The sequence below is a fragment of the Stylophora pistillata genome, chromosome 12, assembly GCF_964205215.1.
Source record: "Stylophora pistillata chromosome 12, jaStyPist1.2, whole genome shotgun sequence".
NCBI classification, from domain to species: Eukaryota; Metazoa; Cnidaria; class Anthozoa; order Scleractinia; family Pocilloporidae; genus Stylophora; species Stylophora pistillata.
The window spans coordinates 2,578,229-2,593,817 of record NC_142530.1 but is presented as its reverse complement, the minus strand read 5'-3'; the positions used below and the strand labels follow the sequence as shown (position 1 = coordinate 2,593,817).

At 37.5% G+C, this 15,589-nt stretch overlaps 2 protein-coding genes and 1 long non-coding RNA gene across 9 annotated transcripts in view; 1 reads left to right on the top strand and 2 right to left on the bottom strand.

Moving 5' to 3' along the window:
• Nucleotides 1-1,308: 1,308 nt before the first annotated feature.
• LOC111323531 (protein HEXIM1) lies at nt 1,309-2,657 on the bottom strand. Its single transcript, XM_022926908.2, has one exon. It carries the CDS (start codon nt 2,496-2,498, stop codon nt 1,542-1,544), a length of 957 nt encoding a protein of 318 aa, XP_022782643.1. The 5' UTR covers nt 2,499-2,657; the 3' UTR covers nt 1,309-1,541.
• A 2,956-nt stretch (nt 2,658-5,613) lies between these two features.
• Nucleotides 5,614-15,466, top strand: LOC111323478 (uncharacterized). Its single transcript, XR_015993907.1, has 4 exons — nt 5,614-6,148; nt 9,621-9,737; nt 12,373-12,501; nt 14,752-15,466. It is a non-coding gene; the product is annotated as an uncharacterized LOC111323478 (long non-coding RNA).
• The window catches only part of LOC111323477 (uncharacterized), a 33,628-nt gene continuing 28,656 nt past the window's right edge, over nt 10,618-15,589 (bottom strand). For 4 of the 7 annotated variants that reach the window (XM_088740778.1, XM_088740779.1, XM_088740781.1 and 1 more), the window contains 10 exons: nt 15,301-15,552; nt 14,888-15,070; nt 14,713-14,806; nt 14,476-14,606; nt 14,266-14,341; nt 13,431-13,514; nt 13,264-13,299; nt 13,094-13,154; nt 12,839-12,925; nt 10,618-12,050 (listed from right to left, as the gene is read on the bottom strand). In XM_088740778.1, the coding sequence (XP_088596904.1) occupies nt 11,982-12,050; nt 12,839-12,925; nt 13,094-13,154; nt 13,264-13,299; nt 13,431-13,514; nt 14,266-14,341; nt 14,476-14,606; nt 14,713-14,806; nt 14,888-15,070; nt 15,301-15,552 (1,073 nt within the window). In that variant the 3' untranslated portion in view covers nt 10,618-11,981. The remainder of the gene's footprint in view (nt 12,051-12,838; nt 12,926-13,093; nt 13,155-13,263; nt 13,300-13,430; nt 13,515-14,265; nt 14,342-14,475; nt 14,607-14,712; nt 14,807-14,887; nt 15,071-15,300; nt 15,553-15,589) is intronic. The other 3 variants (XM_022926836.2, XM_022926840.2, XM_088740777.1) reach the window with 1 other exon arrangement.

The window sequence follows — 15,589 nt, the reverse complement described above, 5'->3', positions numbered from 1 at the left end:
TCTCGGGTATTTAATTTGTGCGCATCATTATGGAAATCCCAAATAGAACAAAGCAAAAATTACAGGAAAGACGCAGCACAACCCTTCCTTGCATCACTGCAAGGATCTCTATCTACTAAATTAACACCTGAAACTCGATGAGAAAGTTTTGTCTGGATGCAATTATCCAATAGAATCACCAACCCAGGTGTTTGCCCATGTGCTAGTAAAAATTTGGCAGGGAAAATATAAATTGATTTTCTAGTTTGTTACCACTGCGAAAAAAAGGAGATAACAAAGCAGCTGCAAAAGATATCAGTCTGTGTATTATGGATACTCTGTGTTTTACAACAGCTGTTATGCCACATTTGTTGGTGCCATCCTGTTTTCTTGTTGTTTGAACTCTGTTCTCAACATTTGCTTCTGAACATCTGCAGTCATGCTTTGAATCTACACATGGTTTTAACCACTTAGCTCTGAAAATCTGCTTGTTACTTCTCCCCTTTAGCTGCTACACCTTTCTTTTTAAATTATTTACAAGAATTTTTAGTTGGATCAGTAGAAAACCTACCTGATAACTTTGAGTATTCTTCTTACCAGTTTGTGCTGGATTATGTATCCATATTATAGGGAGAAGTCGCATGTTAATCAACTATGACAGTTGAAAGGTTAAGCTTTGAATTGCACAACTTTATATTGGCCAGTTTTGCCTGACTAGTTATTTACCACAGCTGAGTTACAATACACTAAGATTATCTGCATGTAATTCCACACATTTAAACTTTCTTTTTTTTTTTTTCACTGACCTTAATTCTCAGTGTACTTCCAACTTGAGATGAATTATTTGCTCAACTTTTCTGAAGCAGATAATGAAATGGCGACTTTTCTTCATTCAGATCTGTCAAGTTTCCAGGGTTACACCACAAGCCACAGAGTTACTTAAAAATTTTGACTTTTACCAATTGTAGGAAAAGAAGAGTTGCTTTGATGGACTGAAAGTCAAAACTATTTTTGAACTAGAATAGTTGTTGTCCAAAAAGGCGGATGGAGAAAAGTGGATTAAGTTGACCGCATCTGCCTGGTCTCAAAACAAAATATCAAATATGTAATTAACTGCTATTCGATGAAAGTAAATTGATATCATAAGGGTGCGTCAGCTGAAACCAGTGCACTTTTGTTCCTATAAATGAATTTTTTCTTTTTGCTCCTGTTTCTACTGAAGTGAATAATACATCAATTTGGACAAGTCTTGTCTCGATTTGACGATATCAGGCCCGTTTTCAACGTAAACAAAGCGGGACAAGAATACACAATTGATACCTTCCGGAATCACTGCACACCAATATTTTATTTTAAAACTAACAGGTTTAGTTTATATATTAACAAAATTTTACCGCGCTTTATCATTGAAATTCTGATAGTACCTAAGTTACATTTTGAGCAAACCAGTGATTTTTCCTTTTATAGTGTACGTTTTTGACCACTCACAGAATTCCTCGTAGCGCCCGATCTGAAACTTTAACTCAACTACAGCGTCTTCAGCAGATGACTGCTCGAAAACGTCATAACACATTAGTCTCGTTAGATTTACGATAAATTTTCCTCATTTCTTCGTTTTCTACCTGCAAGCGCTCATTTTCCTGGCGAAGTCTATTCAATTCAGCTAGCAATATATCGTCCCTCGGTTTAGAGTCCTCGTCCACGTCCAGACTGTGATCGCCGTTTAAAGCCCCTGAAAGTTCTTCCGCTGAAGTCTGTCTTGTAAATACACTTCCTATACCTCCCGCTTCTTTAAGTTTAATTTCCATGTTTTCTATGCGTTCTTCTAGAAGCATAAATTCGCGTACAAGTTCGCTTTTGCTCATTGAATGCAAGTTTTCCACATGAACTTGCTCATACGCCTCCGTGAAATCTTTCTCGAAAAACTTCTGTTCATATATCTCGTCTTCGGGCGATTCGTTGTAATCGTCGTCAAAATCTGAATCGTCACACGAGTTAGACGGAGCCCTTTTCCGCAGAGGGGTTCCCTCCTCGCCATCGGACTGCATATGAGAGTGTGTTCCTAAATCTGGTTCTTCTAGATCGTGTTCTGCCATTAAGTACTGTGTAGTATTGTACGGAGCAGTCGGTCGCCCTTTAGCGTTAATATACTGTTCTCGAAATTTAAATGCTCTTTTAGTATCCCTCTCGTCTCTCTGTTTTTTCTCCTCCCAAGAAAGTTTTGAGTAGGGTACATATCTCTTTCCAGGTTTGTTATTATTTCGCCTTGACCCGCGGCGGTGTTTCTTGCGAATGGGCAAAGGTTTCCATTCAGAGACCGATTGAGAGGCTGTTGAGGCAGAGGCGCAGTTTTCACTAGTTTGAACGTCTTTTTTGTCCGTAAAGGACTCCACGTCGCCAGCTTCGCCTCCACTCTGTCCGCTAGTCCGTTCATCATCTCCATCGCTCCCATCTTGCTCCATATTCCTCCGACAATCGTCGATCGGAGCGGACGAAGAAGAATTAAGTTTTTCGGTCATTTAAATCTATTCGACTTGGGATTTTCTACCGATGGTGATGAACCGTGTTTCCTCAAAAAAAAAAGCACTTAAACGCCTACGATGGAAGAAAATGTTCACTTTTCTCATTCAGGCTTATTGATCACCTCGAACTCCTTCTCCTCCTCGCCGTCTTCTGCTGACCGAGGGAGTTGTGTTTTCGTTTTGATCAAATTTGTTGTCATTCACTGAACATGTGACCTGCTACACTTCAATCTGATTGGATGAAGACTTGAGCAAAATAATATCCTACGTAATCACATGACTCAAAAGAAAAATAAGCAGGAGAGGGGTGAGGCAAAAGTTGATACTCTTAAGGGGTGGGTAAGATAAAATAAAGAATTAGCCTCTTTTTTGGAGCCTGCGTCGCAGACAGTCTAAACTAAACCGCTTGTATGGACGGACTATACCATGGATTGCGTGACACGTCCGGCTGCAACGCAGGCTACTTTTTTGTTGTTTCATACATTATCCGGATGAAGAGTTTTTCGCAAATTAAAATCCATTTCTTAAAAGTATTTCATGATGTAATGACATGCAATGATTAGACTATCAACTTTTGTTTTTCGATATAACCTGTGTAACTTTCCTCTTGAGTCAGAAGAATACAAAATTCAAAAACGAATCTTGAATAGACCATTTTTGTTTTGCTTCACTGATTTTGAATGTTTCGGACTATTTTTAGGTTAGAGAGAAGGACTGCAAATTTGTTTGTACCTTAGAACTAGAATTGGAGTATTGTGGACATTGATCTTAGACCGTTGGCTAAGTGTGTTGCCGCGCAAGTCACGCGTTGCGTGACGTGTTTGCATCATCCAACATAAAACACTGGACACTAGTTAAAGTAAATTAATATCGCGGCGTGACTGTTGGGGTTTTTCGCGAAAGATGGAATAAACTGTCTTTTTTTAAACCAAATCAGGGGAAAAAACGAATAATTTAAGTCCAGAAGCCTCTCAGTACAAGGTGGCACTAGTTTGAAAGTGTTTGGATGGAAATAATTCTGTCCGAATGCCTGGAAAACTCTGAAATTGAGACCACGTGTGACTAACTATGGTGTGACATAATTCAAATCAACTACGAGAGAATACCCACCGCAAGAGGTAAGGATTATTAAATCTAAGACTACTTTTGGAGTGTTTTGTTTAGATTTGTGTCTTTTTCCTTTGCTTGGTTTTTCTTTTCATGTATTAACCCTTAAGCTCCTAGAAGTGGTTAATATGTAGCTTCTCCCAATAATATCCATACATTTTCCACTAAACAGGTAATGAGAATTCTCAAACTTTCAAGGTTATCTTGATCTTACACTAAATTCTTGTTACTAATTTACAAGGAAAAGTATAGCAGCTAGAGGAGAGAATTAACAATCAAATCTTGGGAGATGAATATATTTGTAATCTTATCTGATTATCCTTTTGGTTTGAAAGCCCAGTTCTTAGTACTTCAGGGGAAATTCAAATATAAAGCAGCTGGAGCATGCATGCATTTTGATGTTTTGAAATTGCATGAAATATCATAGTAGCTGAATTTGTAGTAGGGAAACAGTGGTAGTTAAAGATGCTTTAGGGATTCTTTTGTGCAAGTGGAGAGGCAAGAAAAAGTACTTTAAGGTGTCAAAGATATCTGTTGTTTTTTTGGTTATTTTCTTTTTTATTTAGACAATGATGAAATACCAGGATTTTTCCCTTTTACTAAAAAAATCATATCTTCATCGCACGCAGTGAAGATACTATTTTTATCTTTCACTTGTGAGGATATTGGTGTCACCATGGTTACTAACAGGATGTTATAGAATTTTTCTCTTCATTAGAATTTTGACTTTTTGGAACAGAAAATATAAGTATTATTGTCTCTAATTCTCCTTTATAACTTTATATCTGAGTTTCATAACATTTTAGTGACAGGCATTTTGCTATAGGTGACCACTTTAATTGCACTGTTTTGCTGTTTCGAAAATGAATTTAAAAGAAGTTGTGTTTTATGTGGAAGTTTCATCAGTATCTTTAAAATAAACAGAACATTACATGGCCACACGGGGATATGAATTTTATCTTCTCGTGCTGAACATATCTCTCACTTGTTCACTTGACTCACTTGTGAGAGGTACTTACAGCACTCGAAGTTAAAATTGGTATCCCCATGTGGCCATGTAATATCCTCTATTTATAAAAAACCTCCATGCTAGCGTATCAAGTGGTATGTTGCTCACACCAATCAGATCACTGCATTGGGATATTATCTTGCACCAATCATATCTCAGCATTGGGGTATGCTGAGTATTGTCTCTCGTGTCAATCATGTTATGAAATTAGGGTACTGTGTTGTGTTGGGATGGGATCAACCCAACATTGACATTCTGTATTTACTTGTATATAATATGTGCCCATGTATAATATGCACCCTGATTTTTGACCAAATTTTTCATTAAAAAAAGTTTTCACAGCAAACAACACTTTAATTCTTCCTACACGATTTATTGAGATAACAATACCTCTATTACAAAAATATATAAAGGCTGATAGTTTCGAAAGAAACTGTTTGGGGCTGCGTCGGTGGGTGTAACGAAATAGTTTGGATATATCAACAAAGTTGAAATGGTAAATTGGCCACCGTAACGATGACAAAAGCTGACGTTTCGAGCGTTAGCCCTTCGTCGGAGCGAATAGAGGAATTGTGGGTTGTGTGTGCTTTTAAAGGCAGAAATGGAACTACGTTATTGGTGGGAACATGGCAACGAGAAAAACACGAATAAATTAGCGGAATGAAAAGCGTTCGTTGATCCCTGTGGGATTTAGACTGCCGGCTTGAAAGATGAGCTTTTGTTCAGGAGTTTTACGGCTTTCCGTGCTACCTAAATGTAAGGAAAGACCGCAGATTGCCTTACGTTGCTTAGAATGATTGGGTAAATTAAAATGTCTAGCGACTGGTTTCGATGTGTCCTTGTCATTCTTTTCCACGTCTCGAAGGTGTTCTCGGAATCGGTCACCTAGTCTTCTGCCTGTTTCGCCGCTGTATATCTTTTTGCAATAAGTGCAAGTTATGCAATAGATTACATTGGCGTATAGGTGCACGTGAAGTGATCGGTGATCTTAATGGATCGTTTAGGTCCCGATATTTTATCAGTGTTGTGAATGAAAGGACACGTTTTGCATCGTGCACGAGCGCATTTAAAAGTGCCTGGTTGGTCATTAGTCTGAAAAGAACTTCTGACCAAAAAATTGCCTATGTTTTTGTCGCGTTTGAATGAAACGAGCGGAGGCTGCGAAAAGATAGTGCTAATGTCTCTGGATTGTTTTGAAGTAATTTAAAGTTTTTAAGAATGATGGATTTAACTGAGTGGTTGTGAGGGTGAAACGTGAGAGTGAATGGAATGCGATCGGAATCTTCCTAATGCGACGTTTGTAGTGCTGAATGTCGATCAATAAGTTGGGCGCGTTGGTAACCCGCTTGAAAGACAGAAACAGGGTAACCACGTTTATCGAAAAACTGGCACATTGACTCTAATTTGTGGTGGAAATCAGAGTCATCACTACATAAACGACGAAGTCTTAGAAACTGAGAAAAAGGAATGGAATTCTTAACGTGAGATGGATGCGAAAACGAATATAACAAGTAATTATGCGAGTCTGTTGGTTTGTAATACACACTGGTGCATAAACCGTTACCTTCAATTGAATCTTTGATGTCTAAAAAGGATAAAGAATTGTCAGAAATTTCCCAGGTATATTTCAGGGCCGGTTGAAAAGAATTGACTGCGGTTATGAATTGAGTGAGCTCCTCTCTGGTAGAGGAGGTAGCGCCGATACAGTCGTCTATGTAGCGACCGTAGAGCCGGTTCAGATTTGGACCCGTTGTATTGGCTGAAAAATTGATGTTCGACAAAACCTACAAAAAGATTGGCATAGCCAGGTCCCATTTTGGTGCCCATGGCTACACCATTGGTTTGTTTGAAGAAGTTGTTTTCGAATGAAAAACAATTGAGTGTTAGCACTAGTTCGGCTTAGCGTAGTAGGGTTTCAGATTTAGGTTCCTTATCAGTACGTTGATCAAAAAAATGTTTAAGGGCGAGAAGGTCTTCACCATTAGGAATGAAAGTGTAAAGAGACGTAATATCCATGGTGAAAAGAAGTTTGTTTTGGCCAAGGAAATTAAAGTCTCGAAAAATTTGAAGAGCGTGTTGGCTGTCTTTATATATGATGGTAAAGTTTTGACGATGGGAGCCATAATTTTGTCTAGATAGCTGGAGATAAGTTCGGTAGGGCAACTGCAAGCCGAGACAATGGGCCGACCCGGGTTGTTAGGTTTGTGAATTTTAGGTAAAAAGTAAATACGAGAAGTTCTTGGAGTGGTTATGATGAGATTTTTTGCTGTGGCCGGCAATTCTTGTTTAGTTATGAGCTGGTTGATCGTATTCTTGACGGAGTTTTGATTGCTGGCAGTGAGGTTTCACCCTCACAACCACTCAGTTAAATCCATCATTCTTAAAAACTTTAAATTACTTCGAAACGATCCAGAGACAAGCACTATCTTTTCGCAGCCTCCGCTCGTTTCATTCAAACGCGACAAAAACATAGGCAATTTTTCGGTCAGAAGTTCTTTTCAGATTAATGACCAACCAGGCACTTTTAAATGCGCTCGTGCACGATGCAAAACGTGTCCTTTCATTCACAACACTGATAAAATATCGGGACTTAAACGATCCATTAAGATCACCAGTCACTTCACGTGCACCTCCGCCAATGTAATCTATTGCATAACTTGCACTTATTGCAAAAAGATATACAGCGGCGAAACAGGCAGAAGACTAGGTGACCGATTCCGAGAACACCTTCGAGACGTGGAAAAGAATGACAAGGACACATCGAAACCAGTCGCTAAACATTTTAATTTACCTAATCATTCTAAGCAACATAAGGCAATGTGCGGTCTTTCCTTACATTTAGGTAGCACGGAAAGCTGTAAAACTCCTGAACAAAAGCTCATCTTTCAAGCCGGCAGTCTAAATCCCACAGGGATCAACGAACGCTTTTCATTCCACTAATTTATTCGTGTTTTTCTCGTTGCCATGTTCCCACCAATAACGTAGTTCCATTTTCTGCCTTTAAAAGCAAACACAACTCACAATTCCTCTATTTGCTCCGACGAAGGGCTAACGCTCGAAACGTCAGCTTTTGTAATCGTTACGGTGGCCAATTTACCATTTCAACTTTATATTACAAAAACTTTGTACTTATGTACCAGTAAGCTAACTAACTATAAAAAGGTGGAAAATGATAACAAACAGCCTTGCAAAAAGAGTTTCTACATGAAAAAACCTTCAAAATTGGACTCTTGAGTCTGTTTGAAAAAGTTGGTCAAAATCAATTTTGCTATTATTATATTGTCCTCAATTGGATTGTAAACCATATCAACTTAAGAATCATCTAAATTGTTCATTAAGCCTCTTTTTAAAAAAGAATTAACATATTGAAATTAGGACGTGATGGACAAACAATAGAATTTGTGTATGATACACTGCGATTTTGATGGTTATTTTTATAGAAATAAAGTGTGTATTATATACAGGTAAATACGCTACACCACGAATGACAATAACAAGAATTGTTACTTCATCTACCCAGTGAAAGGGTTCATGTCCTTCATTAGGAATTCTTCCCTCTGAAGAAATGTCCCCTGTAAAACGTAAGTTTTATGACATGATCCTCACTGAAAAATTTCACAAAGAACATAATGCTTCTGTTAATCAATTTTCCTGGCAATTCTCGTGTGCCTAGACATTTTCTACCGGTCAAATTTGCTTTTAGCTACCTTGGAGTTCACCCCATCACAAGTCAATTTCCTGTAAACAACCTGCATTTTACCACATATTCAGGGCTGTGGTCTAGTGGCGCCCAGTGGGCCCCTGGAGCCTTACTTTTGCGCTTGGGCAACTGAGGAATTTTAGTTTTTTCATATAAAAGTATATGTTGGGCACCCTGTATTTCAAAGTTTTAGAGCGCAGCCTTGCTTACCGGGCAAAGTCCCTCTAGACAACTACCAACTAAGGAAATTAGGGTACTTTTCTCTTTGTTCAATACATTGTTACTTATTCGAAGAACAGAGGCTGAAAATGTATTTGGTTAGAGGCTATTGCAGATAAAATAGAGTTTCAGCTTGGTTTTCACCGCAAAATTATGTGGAAGAATATTTTCGAGGCTTTGAGCTGTAACTGAATAATTTTGATTTTGTCTTCAACAAAGGAATGTAGGGATATTATAGGGAGAAGTTACATGTGCATCACCTCTGGGAAGTATGAGGTTAAAGACAATGGGACATGTTGGAGAGATAGGTCATTTGACTTAAGTGCAGACTACATAAACCTTTTCCCCATGATGAAAATACCAACAGATGCTACTATAACACTGATTTATTACACGAGTCGGGCAGTCAGAGGGCCAATAACTAAAATCAACCAATCAAAATGCTCTATTGCCGGTCCAATATTCTCTCGGTATTGGACCGGGCACTGTCCCGAATGGTCCCGAATGATACTGCACTTGCGTCCCTTTGAACTTCAGTCGTATAATAAATCTCTTACTAACCAAGCTTGCTCGGGATCGTACTGGAAGAATATCGGCCCTCGGTCATTTTTGTACTGACCTCGCTGCACTCGGTCCGTGCTGTCAAGACCTCGGGCCAATATTCTCCCAGTACGGCCCTCGCACTTGGTTAATAAGATATATTTATTACACGACTCGGGCAGTCAGAGGGCCAATAACTAAAATCAACCAATCAAAATGCTCTATTGCCGGTCAATATTCTCTCAGTATTGGACTGGGCACTGTCCCGAATGATACCGCACTTGTGTCTCTTCGAACTTCAGTCGTATAATAAATCTCTTATTAACCAAGCTTGCTCGTGACCATACTGGAAGAATATCGGCCTTCTGTCTTTTTTGTATAGACCGAGCGCAGCGAGGTCCATACTGTCAAGACCTCGGGCCGATCAGTTCTCCCAGTATGGCCCTCACGCTTGGTTAATAAGATATATACAATTCAATTTTTATTGATTAGAATAACCCACTTTATTTTTCTAAATTTTTTTTTTTTTTTTTTATTATTTCAGATCTACCGAATGAAATCCCACTGGGGCATTGCCAACTTTGGATTGGAGTTTAAGACTAAAGAGATCTGCTACACAGACCCATCTTGGAGAGGAACCCTGACACTGGATTACAAAAATGTAAGTACAAGATGGTTTTTCTTTTACATCCATGTTGTCTCAGCCTTTGAATGTGGTTACAACTGGCTTAGGCTTTTCCTCTTAAGGGGACATGGAAATATAGACCTCCATCATATATGGCTAATTGCATCAATCAAACCTCTATTATCTGGACCTCAATTACCTGGATCCGCCTCTCTGGTCCCATTTTTTCACCAAAAATTATTTAGTCACGTTCAAGAGCTGCAACTTTTCTCCATCAAACAAGGCAGATTTACTGAATCTATTACTATTACCGTACACTAATTCTATTAAATGCAGCTTTAAAGAATGATAGAATTTGCAATGTACACATGCTGTAACAGTTGAGACAAACTGATTTACATCAGGATATTAGGTCATCATGAAACGTTTTTTGTAAATACTTTGGCAAATTTTGGCAATGATGCACAATAATTTGAGAATATACTTAAATTTTTTGCATAATATGGACTTCATAATGCATCTTCAGTTTTACTTTTGGCTCATAAATATTCATATTTTTTTTATCCAGATTCTTGATAATCTGTATTTTTAAGCCCAGTCCCTTCAAGTCCTGATAATCGAAGTCCGACTGTATTCTTTTATATGCCTGTAAATTAGCCTTTCTTACCTTGACAACATGTTTAAAAATGATGGAATTTTCACTCACAAGCAAGGTCAAGTAGGCTGATTGGCATGCACATGAAAGAATGGTAATCTCAAGTGCACAATAATGAAAAAAGTCTATAGGGAGGATTTTAAACTCAGTTGTTGGACCTCCATTATCAATAATTTTTAGGAGTTAACTGGATAAATGGAACCAGGCAATGTCTTTGAACCTCCATTCTCCAAACCTCGCCAAAAACAAAACATAACAGAATGCTTTGTTTACAATGTTTTGTACATTTATTATTTCTTAAAAATTACATTTAACCTTACATTTTGTCAATAATAGGCAAACATGCATTGTCCCACCCTCCCTCTCCCTCATGTATTTACCCCTTCCCCTCCCCCCAAACAGGTGGCTACCCACTCCTCCCTCAGGAAAAATCTACTATAATCAGTCAATCAGTAGTAAAATGGCTCTTAAGGTACTGAAAAAGTTCAGCCATAGGACAACAACTTTACAAATATTTAAAGACCTCTGTGATTTAGGTAAGCCCTAAAGCTTTGAGGCAATTTTTAAAAACATCAAATATACTAACAATGCCTCTAAAAGCTGTGAATTCCAGGAGTTCTTATCATTATGCCCACACCAAGATCACTAGAAAATGTGGTGGTCAAAAGTGCAGTATAACAATTATTCTAACTACCAGGGGTGAGCAATAAACAATATCTCAAACTAACAGGGCATTATAGAGCACATAACTTAAATACAGCAATGTATCACAACACCAATATATCATAGATGTAAACTCTCCCAATTGGCACTCTAGAATATGAATTACCAGTCACATAACAAACGTAGAAGTTACTTGATGTCTAAGTTTTGAAGAAAACTGAATGGAAACAACTTTTTTCATCAGCAATATTTACATTTAAAGATCTGTCTCAGACTAAGAAAAATTGTACGAAATATATATATATATATTTTTTGTCACGATCAAGGTGCAACATTTTCAATATTAAAATCATTTCTATAGCTGCCTATAAAAGCTATCTTGTTGTTTTTGTTTATATTAAAACAAAAGAATTAGTAGCCAAATGCATGATTAGGAATCACACCTGCAATTTGATTCTTTGAAGAATAAATTAAGAAAACTTTGCCATCCTCAACAAAAATGCTGAAAAAATTTAATTTCTCGTTAAAGAATTAGTATGGCAATGAGTAATTTTCACTCGTATTTAACACTTTGTGAATTTTAGATACAATCTTTGAAAACGTGATCAAAAAAAGGTTTTCCCAGCAGTAAAACAGCACTGACAGAATGCATTAATTTACTACAATATTAAAAAGAGAAAGCTTTAAAATATACCACTAAAATTTCCCTGATGCTCGACACCAGGAGAATTGAAAACATTCCGTTTTCTGATTTTTGTTGAGATGTCACTGCCAACAGTATCTAGCCCCAAGAAAAACAAACTTCCATTGCTCAAAAACTCTCCTTGTGATCTTATCCAAACTGGAATGGATTTGCCATCATTAATGTGAACTGCATCTTTTGTCTGCACTTGCTTGCACCAAGATCATCTGAGGAAGCATGTTTCCATAGTAATTCTCACATCTGAGCAATTTTCAGTGATTCATGGTAGCTGGGTCACTTCATCATAAAAGCGAACTCTCTGACGTGCCCTTGCAGGTGACTTTGAAACCTTTAAAAAAGAGGCATTTACGTTTTAAGCAAGTGGCCGCTGGATTATGGCCCACCATGCCAGAATTTTATTGGGAAGAGCACAAGAGCATTAACTGTTCTCCAAGCTCCCATATTTGATTTAGGGTAAGAGTAGATGAGGATGGTAGGAGCCCCTTCCCCTCCCCTCTCCTCTAACCTCCCCTTGCATATTCTCCTACCCCTTCCTTCTAAGAAAATCTCTATCCTTACCAGTCCCTCCCCTGCATTAAAATCCAAAATGGTTCCCATACTTTCCATAAAGAGATTATAAACAGCTGCTCACTAAAAATATGCCTCCACAGGGGACCAATTGAGTTCTGCCCCACAGTCTTTCAAGACACTGCAACATTAGAAATGAAACTGCAAGGGACAAGTCACAGGCCACTTCCCTGCTTGGACAACTGGTCTGATCCTTCAATGCCCAAGATCAGGTAAGATCAGACAAACTGTTTATTTCCTTAAACATCTATGTAATTTTGTAGAAATTTTGGGTGTAAAGGCAAGGAATATTTTCAATATCTTGAGGAACCAGACATCATGTCTTCTGTTCACACTTGAAGCAGCTAAAATCCTCATAAAATTGATTCTTAATACAGTTAAAACAAAACGTTTTTCCTTCTTCAAATTTCCTCAGTCATCACAACACTTTCTGGCTCTCGATTTTGAATATTCTCATTATTTCTTCTCTGGATAAAGTACTTAAATTTTGATGAAATATTTCAAGTCAGTCACTTGTGGATGAATGGATAAGTGTCCAGCAGAACTTACCTCTGTAAAATTATGTTCCACTCCTCTTTTGTCTATATATTCCCTTTTGACTGAACGTATACTTTCAATCACTTCTCTGTCAACTTCCTGAAAATTGTGTAATAAAATAACTGCTGTTTAATTTTTTAGGAACAATTTTTTTCAAAATTGTTCGAAATTTGACAGAAGATGCTTAACTCAAGCTTCGTCATGACATGTTAATAAAATTGTTTTATTCCAACACTGCAAAGAAAGATTTAACTTCCAGTGACAAACCTCTAAAGAGCTGAATGAGGCTTCGCTCTCACTCTTAATCTGCTGCTGTGCAGTCACCAACCTAAACAAACAACATGAAAAGATCAGGGATTAAGTCCATTATCAACATCATTTCTGTGTGCAGGTTAATTACACAATCAGCTGTGCCATTGTTTCAAACAATCACTAACAAAACAGAAGTTCTTGGTTGAGTTTGGCTCAGTGCCCTGGTTGAAAAATTAATAATAACATGTATGTCAGTACTGTACAAGCCAGGCATGCTGCTTCCTAGTGACTGGGGTATGGGAATCTTTAGATGCTAACAAATTCTAACAAATTTAACCAAATGTGGTCTTACTTTTGCAATGTATATAACGTTCCAGTAATGTGTTTACATCGACTGACAAGGTTCTCTAGTTTAGAAGGTTCTTCCTTCAAAAATCTGCAGGAAAAAAAGGAAAGAAACTAAACAAATGTGTCATTAAGCTGATTTCATTACAAAGTACTATTTTGAAACTATAATTTAAACAAAATTCAAACCCATTTTTATAGTGGCCAAAAAATCCTTAACCCTTTCTCCCCAAAAAGTGACTTGCTTCTAAATTCTCCTTACAATGTCACCCTTGAATCAATTACAAAGGTCACGAGAATAAAGGAAATGATCACCAATTTAAGCACCATAGGGAATGTAAATAGAATAGTGCGTAGAATATCAATATTATATTGCAATGTACAAAGGCTTATGTATTATTTTAGTATAATTTCAGAGCTGAGCAAAGAGTTTCCAGCAATCTGATTGGTCAAGCAGTTCCTTATCAGATGCTATATAAAGAACTCCACATGGTTTATATAAAATGTTAAAGTAAAATGTTAATAAGTGTTACTAAAATGTTATGATTTTAGAAATTTCTCTGTTGTTCAGCTCTGAAATTATAAAAAAACGGGTTTGGTGAATATTGTCGAATAATCCCCTCGACTTCGTCTCGGGGATTATTCGACGATATTCACCTTGCCTTCAGCAAATAATTACTATTAATATTGTTACCACTATTGCCATTGGTTTTTTTTTTTTTTTTTTTTTTTTTTTTTTGAGGGCCATTAGGTTATCATAGTTTTATTACTGTCAAATGTTACCCTCGTTAAATTAAGTCTTACTTAGTGGGTGTGAAGGGTTAAATTCTGTTTTTACTTACTTATCTCCCTGAACAATAACCTCTAACTCTGAAGCCATGATTGATTTCATGTTGTCATGGAGTTCTGCAAATTGACCTAGAATAAAAAAAAAAAGCTGTGGTTAACTCTTAGAAGTAGAAGCAAACCTTGATCCTTCTTCCAAATGAGACAAGCATTTACTATCCAGTTTTAGAACATTACTAATGAATCATATCTTCAATTTGACTTACTCTTAAGATCTGAAACTTGACGGCTTATAATTCCCAACTGACTGTTGAGACTGTCAACCTCAGCAGGATTGGCAATGCACCTCTTTTGCACAACATCCAAACGAAGCATCTCCACTTCGCTCTCAAGCTCACTGTAAATCACAAATACATAGAATATAAGAATATGACATTCTTTTAAAGCAAGATAAAAGATAAAATGTTGTACAAGATTTTCAAATCTCAGCTGATGGGTTTTACCTGATATGCCGGTTTATGTCATTTTTTCCTTGAACATAGGTCATCTCTTCCGCTTGGACCTTCTGTCTTCTGGATTTCAAACCACTGTCATCCCCTACAGATGAAAACAAATTGTTTGAACAAACAATTGAAAAAAAGTCACCAACAAACAGCAAGAGAAAGATGACAAACTTACCACTGCTTGTTTGAGCAACACGCTGCACAATCTGCTCCTTGGCCCTTTGGATCATTTCATCAAACTGTTGCGCTTGGAAAGTTTGGAACTGTTTCAGCTGAGTGAGCTCAGCTCTAAGCATTCTCAGGTCTCCGCGGAGTGTTGACGTTCTCACTTCTAGAGCTTTATGGTCCTTAACACGTCCTAAAAACAAAATACAGTAATGACAAGAAGAAATATTCAAAATTAAAGTCTGAACTAGTTAGAAAAATGCAAGCATAAATAAAGAACAGTAGAAAATCTATGATGTATGATTAATCAATAATGTGTTTCTTTTGCTATTTCACTTTTATTCCCCACAGACGGTTATGATAACCATAATTAATTTTAGATTATTATGGCTTAACTCTTTCAAGATCTTATTCAAAACAAACCTTCGTATTTGACTGACGCATGGCTGCCAGATGATGTTGAACTGCTTGATGACAAAGGCATGGGACTGTCTAGCAATCTTTGTTTTGGTTTCGATGAAGGCAGAGGCAGAGTCTGTGTCTGGTATTGTACACTGATGTCTCTCTTGGCTCCTCTTGGGCTGAAATCTCTTTGCAATGTCTGACTGTATTTTAAAGATGATTCTCTGGAACTTGAAGCTCTTGGGGGAGGTGCTGGTACCTGTTTTGGTTTTCCTGTGAGGGAAGGGGAAAGTCAGAGGTTCTATTTCAA